General features: G+C 45.7%; 1 protein-coding gene across 1 annotated transcript in view; it reads right to left on the reverse strand.

Moving 5' to 3' along the window:
- nhsl2 (NHS-like 2) overlaps window positions 1-10,938 on the reverse strand; it is a 140,573-nt gene extending 129,635 nt beyond the window's left edge. Inside the window, exon 1 of the mRNA XM_085992101.1 lies at window positions 10,578-10,938. Coding sequence (XP_085848227.1) covers window positions 10,578-10,788 — 211 coding nt within the window. The 5' untranslated portion in view covers window positions 10,789-10,938. The remainder of the gene's footprint in view (window positions 1-10,577) is intronic.
- Between the last annotated feature and the right edge of the window lie 13,018 nt (window positions 10,939-23,956).

Genomic DNA, 23,956 nt, shown 5'->3' on the forward strand with positions numbered 1-23,956 from the left:
GAGCAGCAGCCTGGTGCTCCTGTTGCTGATCCTGCTGTTCCTGGTGCTGCTGCTGCCACCTCTGCTGCTGGAAATCCTCTAATGGCAAGAAGGGAAAGTAAAAAAGGCGTCCCATGCTTCTGGTAGATGCCTCCGCTGAGGGAGCGCTGAGTGAGGGTGGCGAGAGGGGCTTCCCAGGAGATCACATTAGAGAAGAGTGTGAGGCTCCAACCTTCCACAGCTGTGCCTAAGCCTTGAACATGTAGCCCCAAGCCTGCAACAACAAGGTCCTTCAACATACAAATGCTCTCCGATTAAATCTCAGCTTTCCCGAATAACCTGCAGCTGAGAGCAAGCAAGCCGGGATGCTTCACACCAGGTTTCATCAGCAGGGTTCCCCGCAGGCGTGTTTAGCGTGGGGAACCCTTGAAAATAGCAAGGGCCCCTTAAAATGGCATTAAACATGCCAATAATTGGTGATCAGGGTCCCGACGGCCAGTCCCGCCAGCGGCAGGCGGGACTGATTCGGGTCGGAGAGAAACGGCGGTCCGAAAGTCGGACGGGGCGGGGAATCAGGCGGGGGGGTTCGCGACCCCCTGTTTCTGCGATTTTCAGCCCCCGCCCACCTGAAAACCCGCCCGACGGCAGGGAGAAAATCAGGGCCAGTGTCCGTAATAAAATAGGGGAGCTGGAGACAATCAAACGTTGCGAGGAGCCAGACATAGTAGGGATTACTGAGACATGGCTATAGAAAAATCAGGACTGAGAATTAAACATTGCAGGGTATAACATATTTAGAAAAGATAGAGGGGAAAAGGGGAGGTGGAGTAGCTGTACTTATTAGGGATAACATAATGGCAGTAGAAAAAGTGATGCAGCTATCAAAAATAGAATCCATATGGATAGAGATAAAAGATAATAAAGGATTAATCACACTAATAGGTGTAGTCTACAGACCACCTAATAGTGGAAGGGAGGTGGAGGAAGAAATATGCAGACAAATTAGGGAAATGAGTAAAAAACAGAATAATAATCATGGGGGATTTCAGCTACCCCAATATTAATTGGATAGAAGAGGTAGGTAAAGGAGATAAGGGAATGGAGTTCCTACAATGTGTACAGGACTCCTTTCTAACCCAATATGTAAGAACCCCAACAAGGGAGGATTTGCTATTGGATCTAGTAATGGGAATGAATTGGAGCAGATAAGAGAAGTAAAAGTAGAGGAACATCTAGGCAATAGTGAGCATAATATAATACGCTTTAAGATGATAATTGAGAAGGACATAAGTATGATGAAAACCAGAAAATAGATTGGAGAAAAGCTGATTTTGAGGGTCTGAGAATAGAACTTGGGAAAATAAAAAGGGCGACAGTATTGGCAAACAACAATGTAGAACAGTAATGGGAAAAATTTAGAACAGTGTTCAATAGAGCGCAGGAACAATATATTCTGCTAAAAGGAAAGAACAAACTAAATACTAATGAGACTCCATGGATGAATAAAGCCAGAAGGGAAAAATTCAGGGTAAGGAAAGAGGCATACATTAAGTACATAGACATCAGGGGCGTGCATGACAAGGGAGAATATGAAGAGTTTAGGAGAGAAATCAAAAAAACAATTAGGAAGGCAAAGAGGAACTATGATATTAAATTATCAAGGAACATAAAACAAAATAGTAAAATATTTAACAGGCAGCTCAATAAAAAAGGAAGGTTGGGATGGGAATAGGGCCATTAAGGGGTGGATAGGATAATACCACAGGTAACGATAAAGAGATGGCTGAAATATTAAATAATTATTTTGAATCAGTATTTACCAAGGAGATAGAACAGGTGGACGTGACATTGGATAATGAGATTAGTAATGAGATAAGTGCATTTAAAATAAAAAGAGGGGATATATTAAATAAACTAATCAAACTCAAAGAGGATAAAACCCTTCGTCTGGATGGATTGCATCCATGCATTTTAAAAGAATCTAGGGAAGATATAGCAGAGGCATTACCACACATATTTAATAATTAGTTAGAAAAAAGTGTAGTGCCAAAGGACTGGCGGATAGCTAACGTAATACCTATATTTAAGAAGGGGGTTAGAACATGTCCAGGGAATTATAGACCAGTCAGCTTAACATCGGTGGTAGGAAAAATAATGGAATCCCTACTAAAGGAGAAAATAGAAGAACATCTAGAAACCAAGACCATAGTAATGAATAGTCAGCATGGATTTCAAAAGGGAAAGTCTTGTTTGACCAACCTCATTGAATTTTTTGAAGAGCTAACAGAGAGAGTAGACAATGGTAATGCAGTAGATATAATTTATCTAGATTTTCAAAAGGCCTTCGATAAGGTACCCCATAATAGACTGATGAACAAGGTCAGAGAATGCGAAGTCAGGGGACAAGTAGCAGAATGGATAGCTAGCTGGCTTCAAGACACAAAGCAGAGAGTAGGGGTAAAATGTAGCTATTCACAGTGGCAGAGGGTGGGTAGTGGTGTTCCACAATGATCAGTGCTGGGACCACTGTTGTTCACAATTTATATGAACGATTTAGATTTTAGAATCAAAAACACAATTTCTAAATTTGCAGATGACACCAAATTGGGAGGGATAGTCAATACTGAGGAGGACTGCAACAAATTACAGGGGGACATTAATAAACTTGCAGAATGGGCATATAATTGGCAAATAAAGTTCAACACAGATAAATGTGAGGTATTACATTTTGGTAGGAAGAATAGGGAGGTCACTTATTACCTGGAGGGTGTGAGTCTAAGTGGGGTAGAGGAACAAAGGGATCTAGGAGTACAAATACACAAATCACTAAAAGTTGCGACACAGGTTAGCAAGGCCATAAAAAAAGCAAACCAAGCACTAGGGGTTATTTCTAGAGGGATAGAATTGAAAAGGAGGGAAGTTATGCTAAACCTGTATTGAACCTTGGTTAGACCACACTTAAAGTACTGCATACAGTTCTGGTCGCCATATTATAAAAAGGATATAGAGGCACTGAAGAGGGTGCAGAGAAGATTTACAAGGATGCTACCAGAAATGTGAGGGTATACATATCAGGAAAGGAAGAAAAAGTTGGGTCTCTTTATTCTTGAAAAAAGGCTGAGGGGTGACCTAATAGAGGTCTTTAAAATTATGAAAGGTTTTGATAGAGTGGATACAGAGAGAATGTTTCCACTTGTGGGGAAGAGCATAACTAGAGGCCATCAAAATAAGATAGTCACCAAGAAATCCAATAGGGAATTCAGAAGAAACTTCTTTGCCTAAAGAATGGTGAGAATGTGGAATTTGCTACCACAGGGAGTGGTTGAAGCGAAAAGTTTAGATGCATTTAAGGGGAGGCTAGACAAGTATATGAGGGAGAAGGGAATAGAGGGTTATGCTGATAGATTTAGATGAGGAAAGTCTCGAGTGGAGGCTCGAGTGGAGCATAAACGCCGGCATGGACTAGATGGGCCGAATGGCCTGTTTCTGTGCCATATATCCTATGTAATAACATTGCTCACAGTTATTTGCTACTCATCTGTGTTGAAATGGCACTGTCTGAATGTTTGCTTGTTGAACATTTGGACAAGGTGACACAAATTCAACTGAAATTTTTTTTAAAAATTAGGGGGAACATTGGTGCCTTTAACATAGTAAAAGCAACCCAAGACGCTATACAGGAGCATTATCAGACAAAATTTGCCACCAAGCAACGCAAGAGGTATTAGAACAGGTGACCAAAAGCTTGGTCAAAGAGATAGGTTTTAAAGAGCGACTTAAAGGAGGAGAGAGAGTTAGAGAGGCGGAGAGGTTTAAGGAGGGAATTCCAGAGATTAGGGCCTAGGCAGCTGAAGGCACGGCCGCCTATGGTGGAGTAATGTAAGTCAGGGATGCGCAAGAGGCCAGAATTGGAGGAATGCAGAGATCTCGGAGGGTTGTATGGGTGGAGGCAATTACAGAGACAGGGAGGGATGAGGCCGTGGAGGGATTTGAACACAAGAATAAGAATTTTAAAATCGAGGTGTTGCTGGACCGGGACCAATGTAGGTCAGCGAGTACAGGAGTGTTGGGTGAATGGGACTTGGTGCGAGTTAGGATACAGGCAGGAGAGTTTTGTTGAGCTCAGGTTTACGGAGAATTCTAATAGCAGATCATCCCACTGAGGGCTAGATTTTCTCAGCCCCGAGGAGGCGGGTATGGAGGTGGGACTGCCGGGAAAGTTGCAGAATTTGGGGGCTGTTGGCAAACCCGCCCCCAACCCACCTCCATGCCATCTTGCCAGGAGGCGGGGAGCCATCCTGCCCCGGGTCCCATCTCCTTGGAGGCGGGAAGGGATTAAAGCCTATTAACTGCCTGTTAACAGGCAGAAAATAGGATTATCCCCATTTTTCGTGCTGAAGTGCAGGCTTCCCGACCTGGGGGAACCCTGCCGGGGTGTAGGAGGTGAGTAGGAGGTCTGCGGGGGTCGGAGGGGTCTGGAAGTGCGATGTAGAGGTGAGTGATGGGTGCAAGTGTGGAGTGGTAAGTATGTGAGGTGAGTGTAAAGTGTTAGAAAATGTTAACTTACCTTTGTTTCTACCTATAGCCTTCAGCCGCTGTGGAGCTGGAGTTCCCGACATCTCCATTGTAGAGATCACAGACTGGCTGTTGCATCCTCCGATCCAACAGCCAGCAGATTTCTGCAAAGTAGAAAGGTTTGATGAGTCCTGTAATGATCAATAACATGTCATTCTATAGTGGACACTAGGTGGAGCCATAGAGCTGTGTAGAGCTGTATATAGCTGTATGTATTAAGACTACACTACCCAGCTGTATGTAGATTAAGACTATATTACCCATGAGGCACTAGGCTACCCACAAGGCAGCAGTCAAGATGGAAGCCTCTACAGATACTGTACCTAGTCCACATGTGCTCAATAAAAGTGTCTAGCAAAAGCTAGCTGTGTTCATAATAAGAATGTCTATTTATTAATGAACATAACATGGTACCAGGGTGGTGAAGATCTGCTGAAAATTGTGAAAAGCGACATGGAGAATTTGAAGCCATCAGAGCGTTTGAATCTCGAGGAAAAAATCGACTACAATTGGCAGATTTTTAAACAACAATTCGAACTCTACATTGCAGCCATCGGATTCGGTACGAAGCCAGATGCAAGGAAGATAGCGTTGCTGCTTACGGTTGCAGGCCCACAGGCAATAGAGGTATTTAATACATTTGTATTTAATCCAGTGGAGAACAGAGAAAAATTAGAAGATGTGCTAAAAAATTTGATGCACATTGCTCTCCCAAAAAGAATGAGACCTATGAAAGATACATCTTCTGTTCTCGGACACAGCAGCAAAATGAGACTTTTGATAGCTTTATAACTGATCTGAAACTGAAAGCACAGACATGTAATTTCTCTGAGCTCAAAGCATCCATGATTCGTGATCAGATTGTGTTTGGTATTCATGATAAAAAAGTCAGGGAACGTCTGTTGAGAGAAACCAAACTAAATTTGGAAAATGCGGTGAAAATATGCCAAGCCAGCGAGCTAGCTCGAAAGCACGTGAAGACTTTCAGTGAAATAAATAATGATGTGATTGTAATGAGTGATAATGCTGCTGTCGGTGCTGTGTCCTATAAGGGGAAGAAACATGGGCAGAACAGAAATGAAAAGCAATCGGAGGATGAAATTTTTAATTGTAAACGCTGTGGTTACAGACACCAGTTAAGACAATGTCCAGCATTTGGAAAAATGTGCACAAAGTGTAATGGAAAGAATCACTTTGCCAAACAATGCTTTTCAAAAGTAAAAACAACGAAAGGGCAACAAGTTAATGTGATTGAGGACACTGATTTAAGTGAGACATTTTTTGTACGAATGGTGTCATGTGACGATATCAAAAAGGATACAGAAAATGTGCAGCCCTCAGAAATGGACAATGCTGAACATAATGTCAATGCAGTAAAAGAGGACAAATGGATGATCCCACTGCAGATAAATGGAGCATTAGTTACATTGAAACTGGACACTGGGGCAAAAGCAAACTTAATCAGTATGAGTGACATAAAAAATATGAAAGAAAAGCCCAAAATACAGAAAAAATCAGTACTACTGAAGAGCTATAATGGACAGAAAATAGATAGCTTAGGTGTATGCAGACTTAAAGTGACAGTCAAAGACAAAGTGCATCATCTCATGTTTTCTGTTGTGGCTGAAAGACTTGATTCGATACGAGGTGACAAAGCTTGTGAAGACTTAGAACTGGTCAAGAGAGTCTACCGTATAAACTGTGCCATAAGCAGACCAGATGACTCAGGTGATGAAGCAGAGAGCCCATCAAGGATGAAAAGGCCAAAGGTTATCCATGTCTTCAAAAAGCCTAGTTTCTCCAAGAAGAAAGAAAAAGACTTTAAGGTCAAAGAGAAGCCAAAGGAAGAAAAGCACAAAGAAGAAAAACACAAGGAGAAAAAGTCCAAAGATATAACCGCAGCAGATGTTGTTAAGCAGTGGAAAGAGAAAAAGAAAAAGAAGAAGCCTGCACCAGAGCAGGAAGCAGTTCTGGTGGATACTCCTTCTTCCCTCAGGCCAATCTTTGGTGTTCCATTAGCCGAGGCTGCTGAGAGGACTATGCTGTATGATGGGATCCAGCTGCCAGCAGTTTTTCGAGAGTGCATTGACTACATTGAGAGTTATGGCATGAAGAGTGAAGGAAACACTGAAACCCTCTCCAAGCAAAGATCGCAAGGAGACCTCGATTTATACAAGAGCAGATTGATGACAATGCCGCAACTGCATCTTGTCATTCACCGCCAGAACAATCTCATGAAGACACATCAGACTTACCCGTGTTGAGAAGATCCACACGTGAAGTAAAAGAGCCTGTGTAGGATTCGCAAAATCCAGGAAAATACAGCCTACATTTTAAAACCCCTGAAATGGCCACATTTTTAAGAGCACAAGATGGAGTCGGCAGATCACATGACTCATTTCAGAAGGACATACCACTGCAATACCTTAAAGAAACCTGAGTCACCACCGATTGGAAAATTCCAGACTGACTGCAATTGATATGGTAATAAAAGTAGCAGCAGTAACGAAGTCAAAAACAAAGGACTTGCACTTGAAAAGGTCATGTTAATCGCCAGATAAACGTAAACCCATCACTGAAATCACAGAGCACAGACAAGACCCATTATCTGCATCAAACTCAGTGGGACACGGGACATAACCCATCAGTTTGGTTTCGGCCACGATTAAAGTCGTTAAACTAAAGTACCAGCTTTTGTCAAAGTAGCCGGCCCAAAACTTTGACAAAAAAAACCCCCTGATTTGGCGCCAAAGATAAGGGCAAGGAAACGGTATAACTGTTGGGGGAAAATCGATGGGCAGAAGGTACGATTGGAGGCAGAGAACAACGAGAGGTTAAGGTTAAGTTGAACGGTTCGAGTGGAGAGGTCCGATTAGGAGGTTCGATTACGGTTCGAGGAGCACGGAGGTTCTACAAGTTCAAGCAGGAGTCATAGAGTCATAGAGTCATAGAGTCATAGAGTAATACAGCACGGATAGAGGCCCTTCGGCCCATCGTGTCCGCGCCGGCCATCAAGCCCTGTCTAATCTAATCCCATATTCCAGCATTTGGCCCGTAGCCTTGTATGCTATGGCATTTCAAGTGCACATCCAAATGCTTCTTAAATGTTGTGAGGGTTTCTGCCTCCACAACCCTTTCAGGCAGTGAGTTCCAGACTCCAACCACCCTCTGGGTGAAAAAGTTCTTTCTCAAATCCCCTCTAAACCTCCCGCCCTTTACCTTGAATCTATGCCCCCTAGTTATTGACCCCTCTACTAAGGGAAAAAGCTCCTCAGCATCCATCCTATCTATGCCCCTCATAATTTTGTACACCTCAATCATGTCCCCCCTCAGCCTCCTCAGCTCCAAGGAAAACAAACCCAATCTGCCCAGTCTCTCTTCATAGCTGAAGCGCTCCAGCCCTGGTAACATCCTGGTGAACCTCCTCTGCACCCTCTCTAACGCGATCACATCCTTCCTGTAGTGTGGCGACCAGAACTGCACACAGTATTCCAGCTGTGGCCTAACCAGTGTTTTATACAGCTCCATCATAACCTCCTTGCTCTTATATTCAATGCCTCGGCTAATGAAGGCAAGTATCCCATATGCCTTTTTTACCACCTTATCCACCTGTTCCGCCGCCTTCAGGGATCTGTGTACTTGCACACCCAGATCCCTCTGACCCTCCGTCTTGCCTAGGGTCTTTCCATTCATTGTGTATTCCTTTGCCTTGTTAGTCCCCCCAAAGTGCATCACCTCGCACTTTTCCGGGTTAAATTCCATTTGCCACTGTTCCGCCCATCTGACCAACCCATCTATATCGTCCTGCAGACTGAGGCTACCCTCCTCGCTATTTACCACCCTACCAATTTTTGTATCATCCGCGAACTTACTGATCATACCCTTTACATTCATATCCAAGTCATTAATGTAGACCACAAACAGCAAGGGACCCAGCACCGATCCCTGTGGTACCCCACAGGCCACAGGCTTCCAGTCACAAAAACAACCTTCGACCATCACCCTCTGCCTTCTGCCACTAAGCCAGTTTTGTATCCAATGTGCCAAGGCACCCTGGATTCCATGGGCTCTTACCTTCTTGACCAGTCTCCTGTGCGGGACTTTATCGGAGAGCAGGTTCAGGAGCCCGTCCCAGAAGGAAGATCAATCGGGAATCCCGGAAGCTACAGGAGCACCAAGGTCGAGGACAGTTTTAAAACCCTGGTGAGCATAGAGGCCCAACTCCACCTAGCTGACCTAGTAGAGGAATACTTTAGAGACAGGAGGGTTTTAATATTAAGGGCTTTGTAATCGGGAGTGTTATTTATCCTTCGTTGTACCACGCGCTTTCCCCAACCCCGTTTTATTATACCGCAGCTAATGAATTGATGTATTTTAAGATAGTCAAAGTAATCCTTGTGTGTTAAATTTTAGTTCCCATTGGGAGGCGTGTTAATGATTTTGTCTGTGTTGTTTCTTTGTTCCCTGTGTTTTTATTCTCCTTATAAATAAAGAAACCATTAATTTTAAAACTTACCTTGTCTCACCTGATCCATTTGTCTTCCGAGTCACAAGTTGGGCCAACACATCAAGGTAGTCTGGCAATAAATCCAGTGTCTAGAATCAGTGAGGGGGGAGCGCTTCGAAACCGCTCACAAGCAGTGTGAAATCAAGAATCGATCTCGCACACCACAAGCTCGTTAAAAAGACCCCTTACACCTGATAGACTTAATCTTTGAGTACAATGTAAAGCTTTGAAAATGTGTTGACTGTTTTGAAAATGTTTACGTTTATAGAGCACTAACAAAAGTGTTACTGATATTATCTTTATTGTTTTCTTGAAAGTTGATTGATATTGATTTTGTTAAACCTCAAAGAAAGTGGGATGTAATGATCAATAACATGTCATTCTATAGTGGACACTAGGTGGCGCCATAGAGCTGTGTAGAGCTGTATATAGCTGTATGTATTAAGACTACACTACCCAGCTGTATGTAGATTAAGACTACATTACCCATGAGGCACTAGGCTACCCACAAGGCAGCAGTCAAGATGGAAGCCTCTACAGATACTGTACCTAGTCCACATGTGCTCAATAAAAGTGTCTAGCAAAAGCTAGCTGTGTTCATAATAAGAATGTCTGTTTATTAATGAACATAAGAAGTCCTGAACACAAGAACTCATCAAACTACACAGAATGTCAGTGTTTGACAGCTTCACAGAGCTGTCAAATGATGACATTTCTTCTTTCAAAAGTTCTTGACAGATGACACGTCATACGTTGACGTGCTCTGTCACTGACGTCCCCCAAATTGGCCTGCTGAGCCCGCCGGGTGGGCTTAACAAGGTCAATCAGGGGAAATCCCGCTGGTTGGCCAGAAGCTGATGGAGGTGGGACTGAGGCCCGGCAAGCAGCAGTCCCGCCTCCAAAAGCTTCCCATTCAGAAAATCCAGCCCTGAGTCTCTGCTGTCTCTGAAACAAGATAGGCTGAGCCATTTATATTTACAAGTGCAGTAGACTGTAGAAGAACAATTAATGCATATTATAATATAAAAGCATCTGTGTCCACCATTACATCATAAGTAAAACTGCTGCCTAATTTGGTACTGGGACATACAGACCAGAAGGTCCCATGTTTGATTGCTGGCCTCCACCAGGGCAGGAGTTGAAAGTGCTACAATTGAGTTCAGGAACCCTTGGTTAGAGAAGGAAAAATAAGCAATTGATGGAAACCATCTGGTCATTGCGTGAGGACAGGATGAGCTTGGCTGCGATGCCTTTAAACTCACTGTTTAGGCTCAGAGGTAAGGGTGGCCAATCTGATGAGGTACCGGGGGTTGCCAGCACATGCAAGAGTCAGCACCTTCAGGAGAGCAGGAGACAACAATGGAAAAGACAAAGACTTGGCTGCTGCTGTTGACAGTATAGAACTGCTCTCTCCCTTCTCCTAATTAAAAATGACACAGCCAATCTATATTTAACTGCTTAATCTGACTTTTTCAATCAGAAGTCATGCTATTAAATTGCAGAAATCTGTCCGTACCTTGGAGCAGAGACTGGAGGTTGAGCTGGGCCTCTTGATGCAATTCCTCCACACAGGCTGGTCTGGATGAGGAGCCGAACACATTTACATTATGTTGCCATGACGATTTGAAGTGGGCAGTCCTCTTGCTCTCCTGATCCAAGTTTGATCCAGCTGAAGTTAAAAATAAATAAATAAATGTATACCAATATAAAATCAAAAATGATGACATAAAGCAGGCTGTGGTGGAGTATTTAAGGAATGTGGCTGGAGTTCAAATACAGATTTTACTCACTCCACACTGCGACAGAGAAATTCACTGCATAGCTTCAATTAGTATGCTGACTTTGATTGGACTTTTGCATTGAAACATCTTTGATCCCTGATGTAGACAGCAATGCGAGTGACCATTGGTGCACTGTATAAATCAACCGGGCAATTAAAGCACCAGGCTCCCATGTCATGTCACTCCACACAGACAGTCAATTGCTACTAAAGTACTGAGACTCCGCCAGCAGCATGGAATCGATGTCACCAAGCAATAAAATATCTACCTGCTGCTCTTTGAAGGACTACAGACACTGCAAAGCTCCCCAACTGATCCATGTTTAGTCTGCAAAAAATGGAGACAGCCATATGCTTACATGCCTAGCTACAAAACTAGCAAAAACTGACCAATGGCTTTAAAAAAAGCTGACACAATCCTGCAAAAATGCTGACAACTCAAAAACAGCCCAAAACAAGTAGATACATTGAAAGTGCTGTGGTGCTCAAGCTTGTCATAACCTAACCTGAAGCTATACCCAACACTCCATCACTTGCATTGCAGGCAAAGAAAATAAGTGATACAAAAAGAGAAAATGCTGGAAATTTTAACGAAAGGTCATTGACCTGAAACGTTGGGCTGGATTTTCATTGAGGAGTCGGGTTGGAGGCGGGACTACAACTTTCGGGGTTGTAGTCCCGCCTCCATCGAGTTGTAGCCAACCCACGCAATTTTGACTTGATTGACCTTGTTGAGCGCGCCCAGCGGGCTCAGCAGGCCAATTAAGGGCCACCCGGCAACAGGTGATGTCACAGATTGAAATTTCATCTGTCAAGACCTTTTGACAGATGAAATATCAGCGTTTCACAGCTGTTTGAAGCTGTCAAATACTGACAATCTGTACTACAAGTTAATTCCTTCCTGTCAGGATGATTTAGCGATCTCCCCGGAACAGAAAGCTGAATACTACAATTTTTGACAGCTCGCAGCCATTCTGCTTTCTGTGCCGGTGAGATGAAGGACTCCCGAAACCCGAAGGAAGGAAGGCTGTAAAAGTAAGTAAAGGTATGTAAAACTTCTTTAAACACTTTACACACACCAAACACACTTACCTTTGCACTCATGCACCCATCACTCACCTGAACACCGGACATCTCGACCCCTCCAAGCCCTTCATCCCGACGGTCCGCCTCCTCTAACTTGGCGTGGTTTGGAGCCGTCGGGAATCCCACACTTCAACCTTAAAAATAGAGATTAGGCTAAAAACTGCCTGTTAACTACCTGTTAAAAGGCAGTTAATTGGCACTAATCCCCTTCCCACCTCGGGTAGGCGGGTCCCAGTGCGGGTCGGGTACCCGCCTCCTTTGAAACTGGCATGGAGGCGGGTTGGGGGCAGGATGGTGTCGGGAACCCCGATTTCGGGATTTTAACCCCCCACATGCCTCCAATCCCGCCTCCACGGCCCAATGAAAATCCTGTCCATTAACTCTGTTTCTCTGTCCACAGATGCTGCCTGACCTGTTGAGTATTTCCAGCATTTTCTGTTTTAATTTCAGATTTCCAGCATCCGCAGAAAATAAGGGGTAAAAATTCGGTTGCTTTGCGCCTCCCGCTAAGGGGGCGCGGTGCCACTAACACCTCCCGTGAAATTCAGCAGGAGTTTAGCGGCGATGGCGGTAGCGCCCTGTGGCATGTGCCTCCGGCGATGACGTCATCGCAGTGCACAGCGCCCTGCTCGCAAATTTGGCTCGCGCCCCCTGACCTACCCCCGGACGCTATGTCCGACAGGGTCAGGGTGGCGTGTTTGCGGCCGGGGTGGCGATAATTAAAGGGCAGGTGCCAGGCGGCCTGGTTTTTGGGCCGCCTGCCGGCACCTGCCCCCTCTCGCCTCCTTCTGCAGGGTGCCGGCCGCGATCGGTCAGCCCAGCACACCTCTTTTGCCGGCACCCCACTGGGGTGGTCCAGTGGTCCAGCAGGGCCCCTGTGCGCACTGCGCTAGGCTCCTCCCCTTTAATCAGGGGAGGGAGGCCTGCAGTACAGAGGCTGCTGCACACAGTGCCGTGATATTCAATGGGAGCACCTCAAGAGGGAGGGGGAGCACTTCCAGTAGCACATCACCTCCTGCTTGGGGCACTACCATTTAATTTCAGGCACGGGGCGCTAACCTTTTCAGCGCGCTAAAAGTAGCACCCCGGCGAAGTTATCACCCCAAAGGGGACGTGAGCCAATTTTCCCCCCTAAGTGTTTTGCTGAGGTGGTAGATTTAGAAATTTCTGAAGGGGAATGCAAATACTGTAGCCACAAGATTCATTTTCATGGGGGGTTCTGAGGACATATTCCTGTTTTCCTCATAAAACTTCCATTTTTGCCATTTTATTTGCTGCATTTTCTAAGTTTTTGGAGTTCAGTTTTCTGAATGTGTTTTCCTGGCACAGAGCCTCAGTTACCAGCATTGCACATCAGGTAATCACAGGTAATCACAGTCTAAAGGCGGAAGACATACCCCCATCCACATCCATGGGGCTGTGGTGGAAAGGGTGGACAGCTTTAAGTTCCTTGGAGTCCACATCACGGAAGACCTCTCCTGGTCCCTCAATACCTCCTCTCTGGTGAAGAAGGCCCAGCAGCGCCTATATTTCCTAAGGAGGCTGAAGGGATGTAACCTGTCACCCCTGATCCTCTCTAACTTTTACCGCTGCACAATAGAGAGCATCCTGACAAACTGTATCACAGTATGGTATGGCAGCTGTAGCTACTATGACCGGAAAGCCCTGCAGCGGGTAGTCAAAACTGCCCAACGCATTACCGGCACCCGGCTACCGACCATAGAGCACATATACCAGAAACGCTGTTTACGGAGGTCACGGTCCATCATCAAAGACCCTACCCACCCCAGCCACAGTCTGTTCGCCCTCCTGCCATCTGGGAGATGCTACAGATGCATTCGCACCCGTATGACCAGATTTAGGAACAGCTTCTTTCCCAGGGCTGTCACAGAATCACAGAATCACAGAAACCCCACAGTGCAGATAGAGGCCATTTCGGCCAATCGAGCCTGCACCGACACATATCCCACCCGATCCCCGTAACCCCTGCACCAACACATATCCCACCCTATCCCCACGTATTTAATCCCCCTAACACTAAGGGTCAATTTATCATAGCCAATCAACCTAACCTGCACATCTTTGGACTGTGGGAGGAAACCGGAGCACCCGGAGGAAACCCATGCAAACACGGGGAGAATGTGCAAACTCCACACAGACAGTCACCCGAGGCCGGATTCGAACCCGGGTCCCTGGCGCTGTGAGACAACAGTGCTAACCACTATGCCATCCTACTAAACTCCACAAATAAACTCTAAAGCCTGCACATCTGCCAACGCACTTTATTATGGTTATGTTTATGTTAATGTATTACAAGCCAAATGTATGTTGAATGTTTAAATGTCTTAATCTAAATGTACACTCTCGGGAGCCGCAAGCCTACATTTCGTTGTACTGCACTTGTGCACTAACAATGACAATAAAAGTTGATTTGATTTGATTTTGATTTGATTTGATTTGATTTGATTTGATTTGATTGATTTGATAGAAATCATGGGGAATGCATCTGCACTTTCCTAATGTGCACTTCTGGCAGATGAGGCTCTGTGCTGGGAGCACAGATGTAGGCATTGGTCCTGGAGTGCCAACTTGGTTCATTTGGTAGTGAGTCATAAGGTTAGAATTCAAGCCTCACTCCAGAAATTGAGTACATAACCAAAGCTGACAATACTGAGGGAGAGCTACATTGGCAGAAATGCTAAGCTTCGAAAGACTTGTTTAACTAACCTGCTGTTTGCCTGCTCAGATGGATGTTAAACATCTCAAAGTGCTATTTAAAGAAGAGCAGTAAGTTCTCCTGATGTCTTGGCCAATCCTCCCATAACTAGCACCACCATAAACAGATTAATTGGTCATGTATATACATCCTTCTGTAGATTTAGATCTTCTTTTCAATCTGTCTCTGCGTTTTCCTGGCATCTAACTTCTGTACAAAACAACAACAGAAAATGCTGGAAAAACTCAGCAGGCCAGGCAACATCCATAGAGAGAGAAACAGAGTCAACGTTTCGGGTCGAAACCCTTCGTCAGAACTTAGAAAAAAAGGCAGTAAATGAAAAGATTAAAAGGCAGTTTGGGGGCTGGGAAATGGGGGAGGGGATGAAAGAAGAGACATTAAGAGATATTCAAGGTGAGACGAGATAGGAATAGGACAGGTAAAGAAACAAACAATGGCTCTAGATGAAGTGTGAAATGCGCTGGCAGAGTGAAAGACAGCTGTCATGTGGGAGAGAGAGAAAAAAAAGGAAAAGGCACAAACCAAAGGTGTGGATAAAAAATATAAAAATATATAATAGGGGCTGAGGTTATGATCTGAAATTGTTGAACTCGATATTGAGTCCGGAAGGCTGTAAAGTGCCTAATCGGAAGATGAGGTGCTGTTCATCCTTGTATACATCCTTGAGTTACTGTATTTATACTTGCCTGTTGTATATTCCACTCTTTGATCAGTCTTGTCTGGGATTCAATTTCCTCCCCACCCTTCCTCTCACTTATCTAGTTTCGATGATTCTCAGTGTTATCTCAGCCAATTTCCACACTACTCTGATAGTGCCTATTCCTGTTTGGAAGCTAAGCAGTGTTAGGTTAGTGGTTGGATGGGAAACCACCTGGGGAATAACAGGTGCAGTAGGCTTTTTAAAAAAAGGAGAAAAGATCTCAGTGTTGCTGACAAGGCTTGTTGTTTCTTCTTTGTTTAGGTGCAGTCCATCTCTCCTCTACAACTCCTTTTTGTCTTGAAAATATTCCCTGTTACTTGTGAAAGCAGCATAATTGCATTCACCTCTGATTGCCAGTATCTTATTTATATCCTCAATTTTCTTGCTGAACTCCCCTCCTTTACAAAACAACAGAAGTATACCAGAGAATATAGTTTTCCATGCCCTATCTTTTAGCTTTGAGGCGATCCTCACATACATGACTTTTAAGGACCCTCTATTACATCTCCCTATGTTGCTTTTCCCTATGTGGACCAATACCATTAGGTCTCTTCCTGTCCCCTTCAGCAGCCCCCCTAAATCTTCCCTCAATGTGTATTGCGCTAACTCCATGTAAACAACTCACCATCCTATAAAAAAAGAAAAAAGAAAAACTTATATATTTATATAGCGCCTTTCACAACCTCAGGGCATCCCAAAGCGCTTTACAGCCAATAAAGTACTTTTGAAGAGTGGGCACTGTTGTAATTTAGGAAACATTGTCCTTATGACTCACAAATCTATCCGCCTCCCTACGCAGAGTCCCATACGAATGCAAATCCTGTTTCTTTCAGATGCCAGTTCACCCATCATCTCCGTACTCGCTGACCTACATTGACTCCCGGTCCGGCAACACCTCGATATAAAAATTCTCATCCCTGTTTTCAAATCCCTCCATGGCCTAGCCCCTTCCTATCTCTGTAACCTCACCCAGCCCTATGCTCCTCCAATTCTGGCCCTTGTGCATCCCCGATTTTCTTTGCTCCACTATTAGCGGCCGTGCCTTCAGCTGTCTAGGCCCTAAGCTCTGGAATTCCCTCCCTAAACTTCTCTGCCTTTCTACCTCTCGCTCCTCTTTAAGACACTCCTTAAACCTACCTCTTTGGCCAAGCTTTTGGTCACCTTTCCTAATATCTCCTTATGTGGCTCAATGTCAAACTTTGTTTATTAACGCTCATGTGAAGCATCTTGGGATGTTTTACTACGTTAAAGGCATTATATAAATGCAAGCTGTTGTTGTTGCATCTTTGCCCCGGTTTTTTAAGTACCTGTTTCTTAAGTACTTCTTTCTCTATGACTTGGTTTCTTTATTCATTAGGGGACAGTGCTTGCTATCTGTAACCTCCTGAGTTGTCTACAAGCTTCCTTATCATTCCTGTTTCTTTTTCTCACCTTAATCCATCCAATATCCTTATTTCTCTTAGCACATGTCTCCTTTTCCTGGTGAATTTGTACCTGTTTGTACTGGTCCTCATCCTTTGTCCCATGAACTCACCCTTCAGATCCAGTGCTAACTCATCCACTTCACTGACCTATTCACTGGGTTAGAAATTGGTTTCTGGCCCGTTTTTCGGCACATAACCAATGGCACGCAGACAAGGCGCACCTGAACCTGGAGACCTAAGGCTTGCCCTAAATTAGGCCTCGGGCCTTGTTTCAGTGCTTTAGTTGAGCTGCTGGAACCTGTCTCTGTCACCAGAGGCAGCTTGCCCATTTGAAAGAGATTAATGGCCCTCGGGTAAGTCCCGGGAGAAGGACAAAAGAGGGGGCTGATCATGAGTCGGTGGCTGCCTTCAGGAATGCAGTGGAGCCAGGAAGAACATTCTTTAAAAAAAATGATTTATTGTTATGTTGGAGGCTGCTACTTAACCACAGCGACTGCTGAAGAAGCTTGCTCTGCTCAGCACCATCCAATTTAGGAGAGGGGTTTTACATTTTTAAGGGATACAACACCTATTTCAGGTGCCCTTGGGGCACGGAAGACAGCACCATTAAACTGGTACTTTTTGGCTCCATTCTGCACCTGAAAAGCGGGTGCACCGGGGTCTAATTTCTCTGCCACTGAATTTAGTGCTATCCACATCACTCTCAGCAATCCTCTTGCATTTATCTGCTCCTTGGTTCCTGTACCATCCCCTCTGAGGCCATAACCTTTTCCTTTAGCATTTTGATGAACAACAAGTTTTGTATCTTCCCCCACTTACATTATCTGGCTCTCTAATGTGTAAACATCCCACAACAAACACACCTTATGATCTACATCCTACTTATAGGCTGTACCCTACAGGTTATTGTAAAGTTTATAAGGTTGCCTGTATTTTTGATCAAAAAATCACTCACCTCCCACCCCCTCCCCCCTTTTCAGGTAAAGAAAGTTGAGTTCACACCTATGGGGGGAGAAATTCAGTATCGCCCCATTTGGGGCGCAATTATCGGCCGGGCGCAAAGATTAGCGCCTGGCGCTAATTATCACCTCCGACTACAAACTTGGCTTTTATCGCCCCTGGAGGTGATTGGAGCGCTAAATCAGGTGCTACACACCTGTCTGAAGGCACAAAGGCCGAGGAGCGAGGCGCTACCTCAGAGTGCTGTCGAAGCTTATGTGATGTCAGTCAGCAATGGAACACAGACACACTGGCGCTGGCCAATTCTTAAAGGGGAGGGTCGATCTTGCTCTCCATCCACACCCTGCTCATTGCAGCCTTGAATCTCGGCCTGGAGAGACCTGTATATCAATTCTGTTGGAAAGAACAAAGGAGGCCCAGGGAAAGAGCTCAGAGTGCAGCCCCCATATTCTCTTTTAAATCGATGCAAGATCAAATCAGAAAGAACCTGCAAAGTGCTGCTCAGTACCCAAAACTCCTCAACACAGCTTTGAATATCTCCTGCAGTCTCTCTCTCACTCAGAATGCTTGGTGCAAAAATTTTGCCGACAAAAAAAGGCAGGAAGCGGTCACCTTTAAATAGCACTCCCCCAGTTCCTTCCCGACTGCAAAACGCTCCCTTCAACCTGTCATTGCTAGCGGCAGGCGGTAAGACAGGGGGCGCCACTCAATATCAGGTCCGGGCCACTACCGGGGTGTTGCACACTCGACTGACGTCACGATCTGCCGGCGCAGGAGATCGTGGCAGTGGTGTTTAGCGCCGCCACAAAATGTCTAGTTAATTTCCTAAGCGGCGCAAACATCGCCGCGCACGGGCGTTAGTTGTTTTGCGCCCCATTAGCGCCCTCTTAAGGCACTAACGGGAGGCACAAACCAACCGAATTTTCCCCCATGGAGTTTTATTCTGTTATTTATTTACCAGGCCTCATCTACAAAATGTCCTTCTTAGTGTCCATTATTAATTTGGTTGTTGCACTTCCCTTTTTCTTTTCTTCTTTCTGCCAGTCCTATTCCCTTTTATTGTTTCCTCTCCCAGGTTTTCTTTTTTCAGGCATGCCCCTTTAAATTTTGCTGGTCTCCTTTTAATTTATCTTGTCTGTGCCACTGCCTCACCCGACCTGCCCAAAGTTCCAGTGAGAGAAGCAGTCCCACTTTTAAATTTAGCCCTGTTTTTAAATCTTTCTGTTAAGGTAAAGGCTCCTGAGCTGCCAGGCTGCTTCACAGCACGAACTGTGACTCCTTGAGGACCGATAATGTGATAGCGGGCTCCCAATGCGCTGCAGTGCCTGAGAAAATAAGCGTGGGATTGAAATCCCTAGGGGGAAAAATTGGATTGATGTGCGCCTCTTGATGTCATCGCCGTGTGCAGCACTCTGCTCGTGCCCCGGCCGCAAACTTCGCTTGCGCCCCCTGACCTATCGCCGGACAAATATGTCCGACAGGGTCAGGGGGCGGTTTTGCAGTGGCGGCAGTACTAATAAAAGGGGCAGGTGTTGGGCGGCCAATTTTTTTTGGCTGACTGCCAGCACCTGCCCCCTTCCCCTTTTTTCCTTGGGGTGCTGGCCGCGATCGCTCAGCCCGACACTCCTCTTGAGTGCCGGGCTGTTTTCACGGCACCCTGCTCCCTGGTGGTCCAGTAGGGCTCCGGTGCATGCAGCGCTAGGCCCCTCCCCTTTAATCAAGGGAAGGAGGCCTGCAATGATGCGGCGCTACATGCCGACACGCGTGGCGCTGCTGCACGTAGTGCCGTGATATTCAGTTGTAGCGCCCCAAGAAGGAGGTGGAGCTCTTTCAGTAGCACTCCACTTCCTGCATGGGGTGCTACAACTGAATTTCAGGCGAGGGGGCACTAATTTCTTTGGGCGCTAAAATTAACGCCCCGGCGACGTTAGCACCCCAAAAGGGGCGACACCCAATTTTTCCCACTTAAAGTTTAACAGTAGAATATAACTACTAAAGATAATTGTGTGTGTAACGCACGCACAAATTAAACTGAATCTGTTGCTGAGACAGATCCTGACTGAGCTGTCGTTTATTTCCTTTTTACCTCAACTGATTCTTTTCATTTAGCTCATCCGATTATCTTTACTTTTTATTTTTTTTTAATTTGGCAAGTAAACAGGTGGCAAAGCTGAAATAACGGGTTCAACACCAGATTAAGTAGGTAACATTCAGCATCATTGTCCAGTAAGGTGTTGGGGCTCCAAATCGAACCTTTGCACCTGGTCCTTGCAAGAAAAAACTCCACCCCTGACCCCCTCACGTTCACCCCTTCATATAAAGCTAACCTATCTCCCACACACCTGTTTGATACAGATCTGCCCATTTTCACAATCACTCCTTTGATACTCATCCAACCGCATCTCTTCCCACACTCACCTCTCATTGCTGGAAGGGGTATGTAGCTCAGGAAGACGAAAGAGCAGAAAAGCAAGGTGGTGGGGATAAATCAGAGACCAAAACGCACTCACAAAATTGGAACCATGTGGAAAGATGATTTGATTCACCAAGCAGGAATACCTCACCTCTCTGACATGTCTCTGGCACTGCAGTAATTCCATGTAATTTAATATCCTGCCTTCTTTCACAGTCACGATGACAAACAGCAGCATGCCTTAGTAATAAACGATTCCTTCACAAAATCTACAACCAAACCCTTCCAGCCAGAGATCAGATGAATCGTTGGTGGAATCAGAGATCAGTACGTTATTTTACGCTTTGTAACTCAACACATTCTGACCATTCCAGGGTGGTGCTTAGCTGTAGAGAGAGACCAAGCTCAATTTTAAATCCAAAGACACTCCAATCAGTTTATCACCCAAACTTTGGGCCAGTTCAGATACTTTAGATTTCTTTTGGTCTGTTTCTGTTATAAATAATTCCACACAAAGCTGTTTTTGCTATTTTGCTGTCTGATTCTCCACTAGCGCTGTGAGTGATGACCGACAGCTTCTGTTGTTGGAGCCACAGTATTATATAGAATTACACAGAAATTACAACATGGAAACAGGCCACTCAGCTCAAGCATTCTGTGTTGGTATTTATCCTCTTTGCTGATGTGTTAAACAGTTCAGGACAGCATATAAAGAACTGGAAGACCCGAGTTTGCAATCCAGAATAAGTCTACGCTCATGCAAAATTAGCCAACTGAGCAATTAGCTGACTGGTTTCAATTCTGTTGGATCAACTCATTATTCAGAGCTGTCTGCACAGCTTTGGTGTGTTGCAGGCAGTTAGCTGAATGGGCGAACCACAAAATCACCCTACCTGAAGTTTAAACAGATGAGCTACTTAAAGGTAAGAGGCCACACAAGGGGGGGAAAAAATTCTTACTGGCTTTAGAAAGCTCAAAATGCAGTCCAACCCTTCACAAGGCTGGAGAGGGAATAACTGCCAGCAGAAAATTAAGTGAAAACAAGTGCAACATGGAGGCACAATCTGTGGGCAGGTGTGCCACCGATCCTCTGCCCCCTGAATAGCAAAGTGCAATGCTGCTGCGCGAGTGTGCTGGGGGATTTTCCTGATTGGCACTCCAGGGCACGCTCCCACAGTGCACCACACCTGGAAGGTTGTTGCCAGGCTTAACATTGACTGACCATTCGTTCTCATTACCTTTGACTGAGAATTCAGAATTCGAGCTAAATTTGTACATTGCGTTCATGCATGCTCGGAACTGGGTTTATTTAGACTGCCACAAACTCACTCTAACTATCCCACAGCTGGCAGACAGAGCCAGTCGTAGATTTGAACCCGGAGCCCGCAGATGAACGTAAATGTACTGACCCACTATGCACCCGGTCTCCTTTTTCATTTCAAAGAAGTGAAGAATAAGATCCACCACACAAGCCTGCAGCAGTGTGTGTTACGATGAAAATTATTCAATAACATGGCTATTACAAGTGGGCAGCCTCACTCACCAGCCTCGCACATCTGGAAACCGGGGCGGCACCACCCATGATCTGTCAATTCATTTTAAGTACCCACCAGCAGCGCAAACACAGAAAATGATCCCCTGTGTCTATAACAGGACTGCATGGGGCTAGAAATTCGGTGCCTTAGCGCCTCCAGTTATCGCCTCCAGGTGGCGATAATGGGCCGCGAAGGTTTTACCGCCCGGATGCGGTGGTGTTACCACTGCCCATGAAATTCACCTGCCGGTTTGCGCCGGCAGTAACCCTTATCGCCACACCCGCCTGTGGCCGGAGATCATGACGTCATCCGGTCGCGCATCGCCCCAGTAGTGCCCCGGACCCGAAATTCATTTCCGCCCCCTGAAGCATCGCCGGGCAAAAACAACGCCAGCTTCAGGGGACGTTCATCGGGCGACTGGCCGCTTCGGGGGCGATGCCTAAAGGCGAGGTGGCCGAGGTAAGTTTTAAATAAAGTACCTTTTTGATCCGTTTTTTTTCGCGGGTTCCTGCCCGCGATCGATCAGCCCAGCACTCTGAGTGAGTGCTGGGCTGATCGCGCAGGTTCTCCGCTCCCTTGGTGGTCCAGGTAGGTGCCCTTTCTTTTGCAAAGCCTGCAGTGATGGCTCTTCCCTTTAAGGGAGGGAAGGAGCCTTCCAATGTGGTATCACTGCACGGCCCAGTGTGCAGCGCTGCTGAACTCACCGCCCCGCCTGCTGCCGATTGCACTCCAAGAGGGAAGTGGAGCCGCTTGATTTAGCATGCCACCTCCCTCTTGGAGCGAGAAAAGCAAATTTTTTTAAAGTTAGAAAAACAGCGCCTGGCGCTCATTTTTCAAACTTTTAAAAGGTATTGTCCCAAACGGAGCGAAACCCAATTTCACCCCCCATGTGTTTACAAGACTAACTATCCCAGTACTGAAGTGTATTAGTTACCTGCTCGCCAGAAAATCAGGTATGAGTACGAGTACATGTCCAAAGCATTCAATGTGTCAATCCCAGATTTGATCCCAAAGCCCAGAGGTGAAGGTAAATCTACAGTTAAATGACTGGATAGAAAATTGGGTGGGACCCAGCACGGACCCTGAGATATTCCACTCAAAACCTTCCCCAACGTTGGCCAAGCTCCCCTTACAACTATCTTCTGCAATCCAACCCCGTCCGAGTTTCTCATATGTTCTACACCCTGGCAATGCTTTACACCCAAGCACTAAAGAGGAAAATTAGCCCCATTCGCTTTTGTTCCCATTATATGAAATGTAAGACAAAATGGGGGAGGTTTGGGGTTGGGTATTCCTGCCTACTCCTGGTATTGATAAATGACTTTGCTTTGCAGTCTCGGTTCAAGGTAATTTAGTTTGCATATGACATGATGCTGGGTGGAACAAAGAGAAAGTAATCATGGGCGCGATCTTGCCAGCCCTGGGGAGGCAGGTATGGAGGCGGGACTGCTGGGAAAATGGCAGAATTTGGGGTCGGGTGCCCAACCCGCCCCCAACCCACCTCCGTGCCATCTTGCCACGAGGTGGGTAGCCAACCCGCGCTGGGTCCCATCTCCTTGGAGGCGGGAAGGGATTACAGCCACTTAACTGCCTGTTAACCTGTAGTTAACATGCAGATAAGAGGATTATCCCCATTTTGCCCACACAAGTGCAGGCTTCCCGAAGGCTCCAAACCCCACCACAGTCACCGAGGCGAATAGTGGGTCTGTGGGGGTCGGCGGGGTGCAAAAGTGGGCTGTGAAGGTAAGTGATGGGTGCAAGTGTAGAGAGGTGAGTATCTGAGGTAAGTGGAAAGTGTTAGAAAAAGTGTACTTACCTTTGTTTCTTCCTGCAGGCTTCAATCGGTGGGTATGCGGAGAGTCTCGCACCTTCGCGGCAGAGATGACAGATGGCCGTTGCATTCTCCAATGCAGCAACCATCTAATTTCTGAAAAAGAAAGAGGTTTGATGAGGTCTTGAATTCAAGACCTCATCAAACTACAGAGAATGTCACTGTTTGACTGCTTCACAGGGCTGTCAAACGATGATAATTAATCTGTCAAATATTCGTTGACGTTCTCTGCAACCGGCTTTCCCTTAATTGACCTGCTAAGCCCGCTGGGCGGGCTTAACAAGATCAATCAAGGGAAAATAGCATGGGTTGGCCAGAAGTTGATGGAGATGGGACTGAAACTTGACAAGTGGGAGTCCCACCTCCAAAAGTTCCCCATTGGCAAAATCACCATCTAAGATCCTATAAAAAGCGTTTGACTAGCTAGGC

The sequence above is a fragment of the Somniosus microcephalus genome, chromosome 1 (assembly GCF_052327205.1).
Source record: "Somniosus microcephalus isolate GS21.2 chromosome 1, FLI_Smic_1.0, whole genome shotgun sequence".
Lineage (NCBI taxonomy): Eukaryota > Metazoa > Chordata > Chondrichthyes > Squaliformes > Somniosidae > Somniosus > Somniosus microcephalus.